Below are 15,728 nucleotides of genomic sequence, written 5' to 3' on the forward strand. Positions count from 1 at the left end.
TATGGAATGGATTACCAAAGACAATCAGACTTGAGAGCAACTACCTAGTCTTTAGGAAAACGCTGAAGACAGATATCTTCAGATAACCGCAGTTGATGCCAGGAGAGTCAATGAATCAGTCAATTGTCTTGTTAAACTTCGTTGTCTTTGTCTAAATGTGTGCGCCCTGATGCCTGTGAGCTTCAGCGCAAAATAAATAAATAAAAGCACACTGCTGTTTAGTTTACAAATAAATGCAGAAATGCAGCACACCTTTTAATGTTCTTGAGCTCAGCTGTTAATGGAATAAGTAAAGGCCAAGCCTGCTTTCCAATTAACAACCTTACAGGGCTCCCCAAGGGGTTGCAGTCCTCTGTCCCAGAGCCGCAATCAAATCCACTTAATTCCGGGTCATTCTTTCTCCTCAGGGCCACAATCAGATGCTCCAGTCAATTAGTGGTACAGAAGGGGGCCACCAGGCCAGGACTCTGACAGAATGTTAAACCCAGACAAATGATATACCCTGCTGCGATCAGTAGCCGCCTTTTTAAAGGGCTAAAGACATGCACCCCTCCCCAATGCTGTTTTTTTTATCAATACACACAGGTTTCCTGTACTCATTTATTTTGTGCTGACATAGGAGGTATAGGCTTTTTACCAAGATCGAAAGTTAGGTGCTTCCTTTCGATTTCACACCACCCAGTCAACACCCCATCATAAATTGAAAACACCCATCTCTGTTACTAGAGAAAATAATAGTGTGTACTGCAGGATCCCTATATTCTGCCGAGCTCAGTAGAAAAGACACATGCCAGGCCAGCTCGGCGAAAATGCATAGATCTTGCTGTGAGTCGCCAACATTCTTGGCCTTCCAGTCATTCCAATGGCCCTCCCCGTGCACTGTAGCGTCACAGATAAATCCCACCCACTGCAATTCTGGTTTCACAACTGACCAGCTCTGTTATGTTGCTCTCTAAGAAAAATAAATGTGTCCCTCTGCTGAAAATACTCACATACCTTTTTAACAGCACTGGCCCTAAAAGAACAACGCATTTTATTCATTTAAAAAGAAAAAACACATTGACAAAACCAATGGTTTTTGTTTTTGTATAGGTATGGTAAAAGTTTAATGGTAAGGGTTTACCCTCTATCAACTTGGTTCAAGATGTCCATGTTAAAATGCTCTTGCAGTGTATTAAGCAACAAGCATTAGCAAAGCCAATGGTCTGTTTTTTTGTATAGCTATGGTGAAGTCAAAGTTTAATGGTGTGGGTTGATGCTGTATCAACTCGGTTCAAGATCTCCATGTTAAAACGTCCTTGTAATTTATTAAGGAACAAGCATTGGCAAAGCAACCGTTTTATGTAAAAGGTTCACTCTTTATTTTAAAAAAACGCGCATTGTCCAAAGCAAATAATTTGTATGTAAAAGTTTCATAATTCGGTACAAAAAGAAACAAGCATTGTCCAAAGCCAATTGTTTTGTGTCTTTGGTATTGTGTGCCACACTTTGCGTCTAAAGTGAATTCACCTAGGATTATTTTGGCCACTGTCCAGGTTCCGAGGTTGCCATGCTGGCATCTATACTATAAATAGACTTTACATCCAGTTCATATAACATTGATATCCATTTTGTATCAAAATTATATAAAAATGTTTTATATGAACTTTTTTGGGGGTTCATTAAATTATTTGTATATAAAAATAAATATACATTTTTTAATTAATTCTTATATTAAAAACAATAATTTTTATATACATTTGTATATACATTTATATTTAAAAATATGTTCGTTTTTTTTACACATTTTTTATACAATTGTTTATAAAAATGTGATTTTCTATATTTGTATATACATTTTTATATTAAATGTATGAATGTGTATATTAAATAAAAAGATATCAAATTGTTTTATATCATTTTTTATATAACATGTATATTAAATGTATATCAAATGAATCTTAAAGTTTGATGTCACCAGCTAATGAAGCTAACTCGCTGGATGGACCTCATTCCAAGTATGGCGTTAAGGCAACAAAGGTGCTGGTATCGCTACCAGCACAGTTGCTACCGTACCGCCATATTAGGAGTTCTGCTCGCGGATGCCCTTGCAGCCACCAGGTCTGACCTGGTGGCCGTACCGGCATGCGCGAGCATAACATGATGGTAGCACCGGTACCGGTATTAACAGTACCGGTGCTACCACCCTCCCCATTCCCATTGAGCCCTATAGGGCTACCACCATCCCCATTCCCATTGAGCCTATAGGGCTCAATGGGAATGGGGATGTACCGGGACAGGCACCCGCGAAAGGGCAATTACCAGGCTGGCTGGGCCGGAAAAGCCTGGTAATTGCCCATTTGCCGGTGCCAGACCCGGATGCGTACCTCCAACCTCGTAATAAGGCCCTCTGTGTCATTAAGAGTATAAAATCATGACACCATCTATACTATATATAGAATCTATATCTAGTTCATATAACATTGGGGCGGGGTCACTCCCTAGTGTCATGGACACGTCACCCTGCAAAACCCTTGATTCACAGTCCTTGTCTTCAGAGTTTACTTTGCCCGTGGATGGTCGTCTAGGCACCACAACCAGCGGCTGCTGCAATGTTTATATACATTTGATATCAAATCCATATCAAAAATGCTTGACATCATTTTGATATAATATGTATATTCGCTTTATATCAAATCAATCTCAAATAATATCAAAACATTTTGATATCAGTTTTGTATTATAATTTTAATATAAAAAATATAGTCACTTTATATCAAATCAATATCAAAAGGGGGGGACTAAGGTCACAAAAGGGGCATTTTCACCCGTCAAAATTTTGAATGGAAAAGAAAAGGAGCCCCTTTAACTACTTAAATAATACATATTATTGCAATATCCAGAATTAAAAAAAAATTGCATACTTGTCAGCATACACCATTGAAATACCAATGCTCTGATTTTTCTATGTTCACAGATACTACTGAAAAACAACCAAGCAGACATCTCTTCGGCAGTGAAAGGTATTCATTCTTCTATTCTTACTGGGGATGAGTGATAATCAAAATGTATGTTCCAAAGTGCATAGACGTTTGGATACTTTTAAGAGTTATAGCAAGAGGTATGCAGCCTGTGGCTCACCATTTGTTTTGGATTGTAATTCCTTGATCCCTCACCATTGACTATGCTGACTGGGGCTTCTGGAAGTTGTAGTCCAACACATCTGGAGAGCCAAACTTTGCAGATCCCTGATGTTTAAGTAACCATGCTCACTCCAGTAAATGTAACTAGTTTTGTAAAGTATATATTGTTAAATGATGCACTAAGAGCAAGTACTGGTAGGCCCTCTTCTGCAATTTGGAGATTGTAAAGAAAATCTTTGTAAAACAAGTTTGTGTGGATTTCTCTGCTTCCTGCCATTTTGATCGATTGAGGCATGAGGAATTCTTGCACAGGTATAATAACCCTGTGCAAGAATCCCTCACGGGTTTCTCCCAAGGAGTCCAACTCCTGAAGGGACTTCTCATGCCGAGTGCAACATCACATTTCCAGAGATTATGCCTAGTTTTGTAGCACCACAATTTACGTCAAATAAAATGTTCTGGTTGGAGAAAAATAATTAATGTGATATTTGAAATAAATGTGGGCTCCTTAACAAATTAACCCTACTACAAGGTATGATTCCTAGTTGGCAATCCAACGCAAATATGATTATTAATGGATTTTATTGTGCAAAAAACAGATTACATCAGTGCCCTGTTACAAGAATTTAAAAAAATACACATTCATTGTTTTAAGTAGTGATTCAAAAAACCTGTTATTTTCATTAAACCAAACAAAATACACCCATTAGCACAAATAACCAAATGAGACCTAATTATATTTTTGTCTGGAATAAAATTCATTAGTCTGAACTATGTAATAGTCACATTATTGGCAGCTACGTTTCGGCATTTTAATAACCAAGGAAAAAGCCTTCATTAGGCTTTTTTTGTTGAATTATATTTAACTTTGTGGGTATAAAGAGAGTTAAAGGGAAGTCCAGACAGAATTATGCAAAAATTTAACTGATTTGTGTTTTTTGTTTATGTACTTTTCATGATCCTTCCCAAATTCAAGAATATGAGGTCTGGTTAGGGAACATCTTTTTTCAGCCAGTGTTCAGAACATATGTACCAGGGAACATTTTCAAATGAAGCTTGAAATATTTGTTAAAATATTAGAGTTTTATTTTTGACAGAGCATTGCTTGACCAATGCCATACTGTCATTATAATAACAGTATTGCATAGGGTGAAAAGAGGAGAATCATTCTGTTATTGGACACACAGGCATCTCCAGATTTGTAGGCTTTATTAATCAGGTGTAAGATTGTAGGTTCAAATATGAGATGCTTCTAGCCATCTCCTAATTTGTTCCAGTGCAAATACCTGTGAGGCAGGCACATTGTATCGGACTCTGTAGACGTACACAGACACACAGACACACAGCCACACACACACACCTTACCCTTGAGGTAAATACGTATTATAACACAATGTTGAAATCCATTCACATGTCCTACCCAGATTGAACCAACTACTCCTAGTTCTGTCTGACCTTTGAAACAGGCATGGTCGATTTTGGAAGTGTTAGAATTCTCAACAACCCTTCATCATTCTCACCCAAGTTATTCTTGTTAGCTACCTGGTTTCCATAGCACACATTTCTATTGTACGAGGGCAGTACAATCTTCTTTGTACTCACCTCAACACCCTTCTTTATGTAATCATTGTTTCTTGATTAATTTGCCTCCAATATGCATTGAAGTACAAAGATCATTCCCAAACCACTAGCACAATCTTTTTATATTGAGGATATTAATAATTATCTGATAGTACCCCTGTTACGTTCATAACTTCAATATTATGGAAATAGAGAAACGAGTGTCTCACTCTGTATGCAACACTCATCTTTTTACCTCCACAGGTGAGATCTCCCAAATGCTGCCCCGAATCATTGATGAAAAATATGGGTCGAATTTTCCTGTACTCAGAACGGCAGCTCATGTAACTGGAAGCAATGGGAAGACATCACCCGAAGAGAGTAATATATTTACAGGTACATTGCGGAAGGAAAACTGTTGCTATATAGTATCATATGCCTGCTTGTGATACTGACTAGCATTGATTCAGTACAATATAGTCGTATAGACCTCAGGAGGGGGAGAATGACCTGACACCAATTTATGGCTTGAAGCGAAGCTGAGGGCCATAAGTTGGGGACGGGTCATTGTTACAAGCGATAAGGACCCCTCTCGATGTCTATAAGGGTATTAGCATATAGTGGTAATAGCATTAGATGTTTTGGGGATTTGGTGGTGAAGTAAAAATATGACTTTAATACCAGGTAAAATAAGTACACAATTTAGTAAATTAAATGTGGTTTTATTTTGTAATAACATGATTGTCTTCATAAATGAAGTATTTTAATTTCAAACTTGGTTGAACTGAAAGAGGTTTAACATGAGCTTGCAATGTAAATATAAAGGGTTTCTGTGTTAGAAAGTGAAAGCATTTACCCATGATTTAGCTTTCTCTTTTGAGTGTTCAATGCGATGTTGCAGGGGAAAAAAGGTCCTCTCAGACATGAAGTGTCTTGTGGAAAGAAATCTTGCCCAGAAATTGCATTGTTTCCCTGTCTGCTTTTGAAGACAGAATGTTCAGAATACAGTGGACATCAGTGATTATTGACAGCACCCTAAACATTCCGATTGGTTGAGACTAGGTCAGTAACAATCTACATGTGTAAATATAGCCTTATAGACCGAGGGAGGGATCATTATCATGCGATAATGACCCCCCACCAAGTTCGCTGAGGTTGGGAAAGGGTAATGATCAGAAGCGATAAGGACCCCTCCCGAGGACTATAAGGCTATTAACACATAGCAATACTAGCAATACCTGTTTTAGAGGCGAAGTAAAAGTGCTACTTTAATAGTGAGTAAAGTAAATTAAATGTGTTTTATTTTGTAGTATTGAAACAACAAGGTTGTCTTCATAGGTCAAGTATTGTAATTGAAAACTTAGTTAAACTGCAGTTGTTTTCACATGAACATGCATTAGTGTCATTTGAAAGAAAATGGTTTATCTATAAGAAAGTGAAAGTATGTTTCCATGTATTAACTATCTCTCTGGTGTGTTAAGTAAAAGGTGCCACAAAAAAAAAAAAAGTGAGTGCACTATTGAAAGAAACCCTGCTCGGAAACTGCATTGTCTTTTCCTTGACTGATTTTGAAAGCAGAATGTTCATAATGCAGCCAATACCTGTAGTTATTGACTACAGTCCCAATATTCTGATTGGTTGAGAGGAGGTAAGTAACCATCTCCACTTCCAATGCCAGTTATGGAGCCCTGAAGATTGAATATACTACAAATCTCCTTTGCCTGACATTGTTTAAAGGAAACACATGATTCCCTTCTCTCTCTAGATGAAGCTACCTTTTGTAAGTAGATGTTTGGTCCTCCATATTCTTGAAGCACAATATTATTGGGTGGAAAATGACAGACATGTGATCCTATTTTTACTTTAATTGTTAGCAAATATGTTGAAGATACGATTTGCCTTGAGGTAAAAGTTGGGTACTGGTATGTTCAGCATACCGCTTCTGACCCTTGCTCTCCCTTAGGAATGCAATCAAAGCATTCAACACAATGGGCCTCATGACGGGTTTTGTGGTGTGGTAAAAAACTGGCATAAATCTGTTACTGCCATTTTATTGGCGATAACAGATTTTCGTCCACTTTTACCACACTGCTAAATTTCGAGATTGGAGGTAAAGTGGAGTCATGTGGTGAGAGTTGACCCCTACACTTTACTTACAAAACCTGTATCTGTTACCTGTTTTTCAGTTTTCATAATTACATCAGGAGGAAATTCCTGAAACCTTGGCTAAGAAGTATAACTTTCTCCATCACAAGAAATTCGTAGCAGATCCCAAGATGCCATGGACCATAGGCAATTATATTCTAGAACCATACAAATAAGAGAAAACAAAATTGAAAGTTTTTAATTTGATGTATTTGTAAATAATAATAGCATGTATACCAATAGGGAGGATGAGAGAAATACACACAGTGGGCCTCATTAGGACCCTAGCGGAACGGGTTAACGGGCTCCGCAAAAGGAGGCGGACCTGGTAAACCCGTTCCACCACATTATGAGGTCCCCTCGCGGGACCCGGGAAGGACGCCTGGTAAAACCAGGCGTCGTTACCAGGCCCCTTGAGGGGATTTGGGAGCAAACAACGGGCCACTCGTAATCGGCCCGTTGTTTGTTCCCTCTCCCATTCCCATTCAGCCCTGTAGGGGCTGAAATGGGAATCGGGAAGGTCCGAGCCCGGTTCCTGGAGGGAGGAATTACCGGGCCCTCCAAACTCGGAATGGACCGATAATTCCCCATTCTGGGAACCCGGACCCAGACGCGATTTCGGCGGCAGCCATGACGCCAATAGCGGCATGGCTACCGCCGAGGTCGTAATGAGGCCCAGTTTCTTTTATTGTTTTCAATCCATCTAGAAAGAATGTATTGTTTCTTTTTTAACTATGTTGCATGTGTTTAATCTGAATGTGTGAAAGGTAGAATAAATCTTGCTTTACTGATAGATTGATTGCTGTGGTCTAAGGAGTCTTCTGTTAGAGGACAGCAACACAGTGACCCACGAGAATGATGAAGAAGCCAACACTGCTGCATGTCAGTGCTCTCTTTTGCCTGGTGTCCTTGACTTCTCAGGTCAGGATCCAGATGGGGATCGCCTCCATGCATTTCAGGGCAGGGTGTACTGAGGGTTTGGGACTTGGCTGGTTCTGCCGGGTATAGAGAAGAAGGCACCAATGCTGCCCATCCTCTGTCACTTGAAGAAGGCCAGTGCCCTCATACATTGTCAGATCTTCGCCATTAGAAAGATGTCTTGGAAGATTTGCAGGTTTGGCATAGTTTCTTCATGATTCCTCTGGCCCTTTAGATTAAATAGAAATTCAGGATCTTATCAAGTCTCTCAGTTCCCAATCCTAAGGTTACCTCCCGTGATGAAATAATAACTGGGAAGGGAAAACACATTAGCAGGCAGAGATTTGTTCAACTTCCAGACTGTGGTGCCATTTTGGAGAGGAAGACAAAGGATTAGTGGAGCACTGGCCTGTAACTTTGATGCTTAGAGGATAGACAGGAGCAGAGCTTTCAACGTGTACAGCCTGATGGAAGGACGGGCCAGACTGATATAACAAGAGAACTCTAGACATTGTAGGGATATTTGATGCAGGAGAAAAGATGCAGAGAAAGACATCATTGTAAAAACCATATTTAAGCTGCAGCCTGCACATAGCAGTCGGGAAACACATGCGCAAAAAAAATGTGCAATGCTTTCCAGCCACTCAAAACTCACTGACGAGGCCTGCGATAAACATTTCAAGTATCAGAAAATATCCTGCCACATTTGTTAAAATGGAAAACTGCTGCACCTGAGGAGAAAGGACAGCAGTATATAGAAAGAAAAAAAAATATTTGATGCTGCTGTGTTTTGGGTCAACTGTCAAATCAAGGGGAACAGGAAATACAGATTAAAAGATGCAATTGTGAAAAGAAACCAACTTTAAAGGGAGCCAGGACTGAATTCTGACATAAGGGGATCCTTTCAACTCACAGAAACATCCCCCAGGCCCAGCATACAGGATGGGAGGACAAACATGTTCCCTTCTCAAGCTAATAAACTCTTTGAAGCCAGCTTACTGTATATAAGGATCCTTCTTCAAACAGGTGAAGCAAACTAGACTGCACCGTAAAGTTTAAGTGTCAAATTGTATTATTTGCCATGTGTGCATTTTAGGCCTGAATATTTAAACAAATAATTTAAACTCAGTTGAATCTGTGGTCCTCTTCCATGTTATCTATTAACATCCTCTCACAGGTCTTCAGTGTGGGAATAATGTAGAATTTGAATGGATTGTATGTCTGGAAACTTCACAAGAGGAGAGAGAAGTCACACTAAATCGGCAGATATTTAGATTACAAAGGCTCTTTTCATCATGCAGGCCGAGCGATAATGCCCATATGAGCCGGCCTGAGTCAACAAGAGCAGACATCCAGCCCTGACACAATGGAAAATTATCATGTTACTTGTGTTGTATCTAGGCAGAAGAACAGTAATTGTAATGCCATATTTTTGTATCAAAGAAAATGTCCTTTAAAATGTACATTGAATTGTTTATAGCGCCCGTGTCTCTGGAACCAACCCTCTTATAGACACATGCAGGTGTCAAAATGTTCAGTTGGGAATCCTCTAGTAGATGGAACCAAATTGATTTTGTTTAAATGTAGTTTCAATATTCATAGTAGGCAAATTTGCATCTGGTTGCAAAGGAAGGGTGCCCGCTAATGTGTAATATATCCCCGCGCTCGCATTGACAAGCCTGTTATGTTAAGATGGAAAAATAATTTGAATATACATGCAGAAGTGAGTTGAAGGGAACAATCTATAACTCAGAAATTATTCATGTTATAATGATAACACTTGATTTGGGCCAGAGAGAGAAATCGGATTAACTGATTCTTGTGGTCACATAGTTAGAATGCAATGTTTTAGAATGTGGCAATATTTAATGCAAGAAATCCCTGAGATTACATCACATTAAATGGGAGGGAAGCTTGGTGTATAAGATACTCCCATCAGACTGCCCTTTTCATTGATATGCCCAATGACTGCTGAGGACTATGTCTACTGTGATGTCACTTTTGGAACCTTGTCCAATCATAAACATTGGCCAATTAGATTGAGGATAGTATACACACCTCAAAAAGGTGGGGTTGTCTGTTCTATAAAACGTCAAACACAGGAGACACTGGGACACTCACTCATGCACACTTACTGAAGAAACTCCCTCGCTCACTCACTGACTGATGGCGAGAAAGAAGAATTGATCACATCAGGAAGGAGAAGGAATAGATTGCTTTCCTTTGGACCCTTTGATGGATTACTCTTAGAGACTGAACGTGAGGCCTACAGGAGGTAAAGTTCCAGGCCTTCTTCAGTGGAAGAAAACGCAGTCATGCTGTGGAGAAGAGCTGATCCTATTTTACTGGCTGATGCCCACCTGTTCTTAGAGAGGATAATTGAACTAGTTCTGAAGAGGAGGTCCCCACCTGTCTGTGATTCTGCTCAAAAGAAATCCTGATGTGAGTATTATCTAAAAGGGAAATAATTGTGTGGGGAATGATCCTATCAAGGGAATTAAAGTAAATTCCGGTCCCTATAATTTGTTTGTACGGAGGGTTGGGAATGGGTATAGGAATTGTGTATCCTGAGTAGTTAGATTAGGTCCCATTGTGTGTTTACGCTGAGATCTCCTCACTCTTTCTCAGTGTAATGACATCTAGCACTGAAGAATTACCTGGGAGTTAAATGGACATTTTACTGTGTGCATTCCTAGAAAAAGAAGATAATTGAAGTAATTCCTGGGTTTATCATCAAGCAGATTATTGATATTATTCCGGGGTTTCTCAAGATAAAAAGCTGAGGGTGATTATTCGCTGTCCATTTCTTTCCACTGTTCAAGGTGCCAGGGAGAAAGGCAAGTTTTAATTGAATAGAAACATCACTGAAGGGAATTTTGCCAATATACTGCTGAACATAAGTTTTCTTGTCTACAATCCACTAACATGCCCGAAGGTCCAATAGCTTGTTACAATTGAGTTGAAACTCTGATCTGTCTATTGAGTAAAGGGGGTGGTATTTTGAATATTTTAGCTAATGTGTTGTTTTCACAAATGAAAGATTCATCCTGGACTCTCATGCATCCAAAATGATGCCTGCATGCTCAGGTAAATTAAATGCCTAGATACTTATGGTGAAGTGTGTGTTACTAAACTTTCTATTTCCATATGTGTGGCATTGAAAACTAAAGTGACTAGTGTGTTTTTTCTTTTTCACCATTTGCATTTTCTTTTGAAGAACCCGTTTATTTATCTGTAATCTGATTCAATATTTATTTTTGGTCAACAGATAGACCTTCTGTGCCGCTCTGCATGATTCTTGTCCCACAAGGGGGGGGCGAAGGGGGCTATGGGAAATCAATTCTATTAAATTGGGGTTCCAGATTCATAAAAAGAAATGTATTAAATAAAGGAAAATTGTGCATGCCTGGTTTGGGGTGGGTGGAAATTCTGCAGAGTTAGATACCACCACGTTAAAACATCCCACAGAACACATGCATGTTTGTCATTTGGGGCTGAAAGAAAGACTCTGCCTGAAACATGAGGGCTGACAGTCAAATTCAGAGAGGTACAGAGAAATGGAGAGCATTTGTGAAGTCTGTCTATTTATGGGGGACTACGAAGCATGAGGAGGTCTAGAACTAAAGAGGCGCTCAGACACCTGGAAAACATTTTAACCTAAGTGGTGCTGAGCACTGAGACTAATGTGTGCTGAAGATCCTAAACCTAAAGAGACTGATTCATGGAATTATTTGCGCCGAAAACGGGGATTTGTGCCCCATTCTGACCGCAAATCCCCATTTGTCAAACAGGGATTTGCGGGCAGAATGGCGCACAAATCCCCGTTTTCGGCGCAAATATAATTCCATGAATCAGGCAGTAAATGTTCTGGGACTCTTGAGGGGCATTTCAAAATAAAATGTGCTGAGAATCCTAAAAGACACGTGAATTTAAAAGTTGTTGAGAACCTTAAGATTTAAGATTGGCATTGAAACCAACAGGTGATAAAAGGTTTGGTGGCACTTGAATTTAAAAGGTGTCGAGAACCTGGGAAGCACTTGCATTTTAGGGGTGCTAAGGGTCCAAAAGCAGTTAACCCTAATGGTGCCAAATGCACAGAAGAAAAACCACTAGATATATTGAAAATCTTCAATGAAATTTCCCAGGTTGAATATATCGGATGCAAGAGCCACCTGCAAGAAAAATAGATACAAGGGTGGTCTCAAGAAGTGTTCCCAAAAAGTTAGGAGACGGATAGGTCAGAACCTGCATGTTGGCAACTTAACACATGCAAAAAGTAGATGAAATGATGAAGACATGTGAAGCCAAGCAAGTGGCCCCAAAACAGAAGGATAAACACATGATGCTAGACCACACTGTGGACAAGAAGAGGAAAGGTGGGACTGACATTCCTCCCAGGAAACGTTAAGAGCCAAGAAATATGTGTCTGGTCTGAAGGCGAAAAAGTCGTTCAAACACAAATATTAAGATATTTAATAAGACCGAGGTAAAGAAATCAATGCAACCACACCAACGGTGTTTTAAATGGAATAACTTTAGCATGTTTGTATTACTTTCATGACACAGTGACTGGTGTCTGCAACATTCAACTTTCACAAGCATCTTCCTGGACTTTCACTCCAGGTGTGGAGTAAAGGGTGAATCCACACATCATTCTCACATCCACTCATGTCTGGGTCTGGCAGCTGTAGCCCTCGCTTAGCGAGGCAGGCAGAAGCCATTACCAAATATGGCAACATCAGTATCCTATTTACTCTATTGTAGTACATAATGTTGTGATGCAGGATTAAGTACTGGATTTACCCTGGGGCTAGGGACATCTCACTATAATTAACACATGTTGCCTCCAACCAGTGCAGGCCATACAGCTATCTAAGGAAAATCATGTGCATAGGGAACAATTGGTCCATGGGACAGCCTGCCGTTAAAGGCTTGCTTCGTGTCCCTGATGAGAGATTAGATGCCGACCTATCATGGAAAATCTTTGATTTACCCAACAGGAAAAAGTGAAAAACACAGAGGCCTTTGTCAGAATTTCCAGTCAGGATTGAGGCCCCTGATAAATGTTTTGTGGTTTGCAGAAAAGAATTCTGTAAACTATTGCAAATGTTACCCCATAAACTAATTAAGAGACTTGACATCTCAGAGGGAGAGCTTAAGTCATAGTTGGTCCTTCCCATCCTCCCCAGGATCTTAAATAATTGTCCACATTGTGGTCATCACCTACACACCGAGCTGATGATTCTGTAAATTCGGTGCCCCCAAACGTACAAATCAGGTGGTGGTAAATTATTCAAAATAAAATGACAAGGTGAAACACTGATGCCTGAGGCAGAGTTGATGCCATCCCTATGCCACATTGTTTCTGGTGTCTGCTAGTCCTGTCCCCTCTACCTAGGAACATGGGTGTGAGTTGTTACTAGGGTGGAAAGCCTTCACACGTGAAAGGCACTTTCTATGCAGAAGGGCAACAATTGATTCACCTGCTAACTACCCAGCACCCAACCACCATTCTAAGTTCTCAACTATGACAAGATGCAGGCAACCTCATTCCAGAAGGGGTGGTAGTGCTACAGCTTGTGGCGAGTCAGTAATGACATTGGTGATATAACACTTTCAGTAACACATATTTCCAACTACTACTAGAATGAAAAATCCTTCTGCATATTGATTACTAATTTATCTCTGGTGGTAAAATGAATCCCGGAGGTAATGATATTATAAACAGCAATCACATCACAGATAAATGTGATAGGTTTGGTGGTAAATATCACCAAAACTAAGAACAGCTCTGAAAATGCATTTGAAATTGCAAAACACCAGCAAGAAGTTTCCAAATGCAAATTGTTTCTGCTAAATTGTCACATGAGACATTTAAGCATGTGGGAGTGTATTTGTTTCTGCAGGGGATCTACCCTACACCAGAAATGTGCATATGTTTCTGCCTATGGCGTGCTACAGACAATGGCATGCACTTTATTTTGTGTTAATGAAAATGTGCAAACATGTGTAATCTGCCAGTGTTATTTTTAGCATAGGTGGTAATTACCACTGACTTTAATTTCATACCGCCAGTGGTAATACTGAGTGTTGATATGGCCACTATTACCCAGTGGAGTGGTTATGGCAGCAGAATGCTGATTTACAGCATGCAGCCTTGTTCACGACATGAGACCTTGACAGTGTATCGCCCTTGAACTGCCTTGTGCTTTAGGTAACACTTTGGAATTCATATGTATGCATGCTTTTCCAAACCAGCAATGTGTAATTTCTCATTTGGTAATGCTGCCATGCCTGTCATGCTCAGGATTGTGTTTCTTCCAGGCCATTCTGAACCAGAACACCCCAAACACTACATGCAAGCAGAATAGAAAAAAACCCACATATGTGTCAATAGATACTTACAAGCATAAATGCATATGTTGCTCTTGTAAAATAGCACCGGTGAATAATGCCCTGTTGCTGAGATGTATTTTCGGCCTGTAGGACACAGATTAGAGCTCCAGCAGACTGACTTAAGCTTTCACTTCTATAGTTAAATAAAATGCGAACAGTTGTGTTGAATGACATTTATAATTTCTAGATATAGTACATTGTTATTTTTGCATATCAAGCAGAATGCCCCTACATTATATGTGGTTTAAATTGAAAATATGTCCTTTTATAAATTGATATTCTTCATTTTGCAAGAGGCAGGTTAATGTCAAACTTTACATTATAAATTGAAGATCAAATTGAAATGAAATACCAGTTGTATATACCTAGCCTTGAATTACATTCAATTACGTGTTGATGATAAGTCTATGCTGACCAGGCAGTAAGGCTGGCTCTTCAGGGAAATAATCATGCTAATTTTATGAATCACAAAGCCGCTTGCAAGAAAATGTGTAGATTGTTTGAACAAACTGTTGACCTTATTTTCTCGCACCCGCGAGACATGGGTCGATTTCGGGAGACTAAGGAGGCTCGTCTCTGGCCAGCTATAGAATGCAAAATGTTCCCTCCTAGCTTGAGACACTGTAGCCGGGCAGACCTTGGTGCAGCACATCGATTTCATGGCTGAAGCCACTGTAATATATGTCTGACCATGCAGGACCTTGGAAATGTCAGATCATTCTTCATGTGGCTAATGGACATCGGCATCCTCTAGGTTGTAAACAGCATACACTGCTCTGCCTTCCTTTGCAGCAGGCAGCTATGCACACATGTCGTACCGGACAATGATCTACAAATGCACATGCTTCTTCATCATGGAAAAAGTATTTTCTCTGCACAGGGACTAGATGTTTCTAGCAAATAATCCACACCCAAACAGATCACAATGTCATCTGAACCTTGTATGACATTGCCCCTTTTCAACCTACTAATGGATCTGCTTGCGCAGCACTTGAGCTCTATGATGTGTAGAGAGGGTACTGTATTGGTTGAGGAGAGGGCATGGGAGTCTGGGTTCTTGCTTGCACTTCTCTTTCTCTTCCCTCTTGCCATTCCTTGCTCATGTCTAGGCCATTAACATGGTTAGATGTTCCATCCATCAGCCCTCATCTGTGGTCGAAGTGTACAAAAAGTAGTGGAACTATGATCCCTGCGGCCTGCCCCCACGCCCCACAAACCCCATCGCCACACCCCCTTCCATGTGCAATCCAAATCTCCAAATAAACACACCTGCTTTTTGAGGGAATGTTTAGTGCACCTCACTGAAGTGCAAGTTACAACTTCTTGCTACCACTTTATTTTAAAACTAAACCATTCCAGAACCGTTTCTTTTTAAAATAAAAGTATAGTAAAACATGAAAAAATAAAAAGTAGAGGAGCTCCGATCCCAACTGCTCCCGCCCACTTTGTCCACTGGCCCTAATAAAAGTAAAGAACATCTTTGTTGACTAATGTCAGCTTTGCTTCAGCCTAATAAGGAGCATGGAAAATGTCTACTCTTCTGATAGGCGATAATTTGGAAAGTCTTTTCATCAGTAGAGACTTGCT

General features: G+C 39.9%; 1 protein-coding gene across 3 annotated transcripts in view; it reads left to right on the forward strand.

The window, feature by feature from the left end:
• Window positions 1-15,728, forward strand: part of TNFSF10 (TNF superfamily member 10) — a 211,492-nt gene that overhangs the window by 163,782 nt on the left and 31,982 nt on the right. For 2 of the 3 annotated variants that reach the window (XM_069618735.1, XM_069618734.1), the window contains exons 3-4: window positions 2,957-3,002; window positions 4,947-5,078. In XM_069618735.1, coding sequence (XP_069474836.1) covers window positions 2,957-3,002; window positions 4,947-5,078 — 178 coding nt within the window. The remainder of the gene's footprint in view (window positions 1-2,956; window positions 3,003-4,946; window positions 5,079-15,728) is intronic. The other variant, XM_069618736.1, reaches the window with a different exon arrangement.

The sequence above is a fragment of the Ambystoma mexicanum genome, chromosome 10, assembly GCF_040938575.1.
Source record: "Ambystoma mexicanum isolate Mex_15411 chromosome 10, UKY_AmexF1_1, whole genome shotgun sequence".
NCBI classification, from domain to species: domain Eukaryota; kingdom Metazoa; phylum Chordata; class Amphibia; order Caudata; family Ambystomatidae; genus Ambystoma; species Ambystoma mexicanum.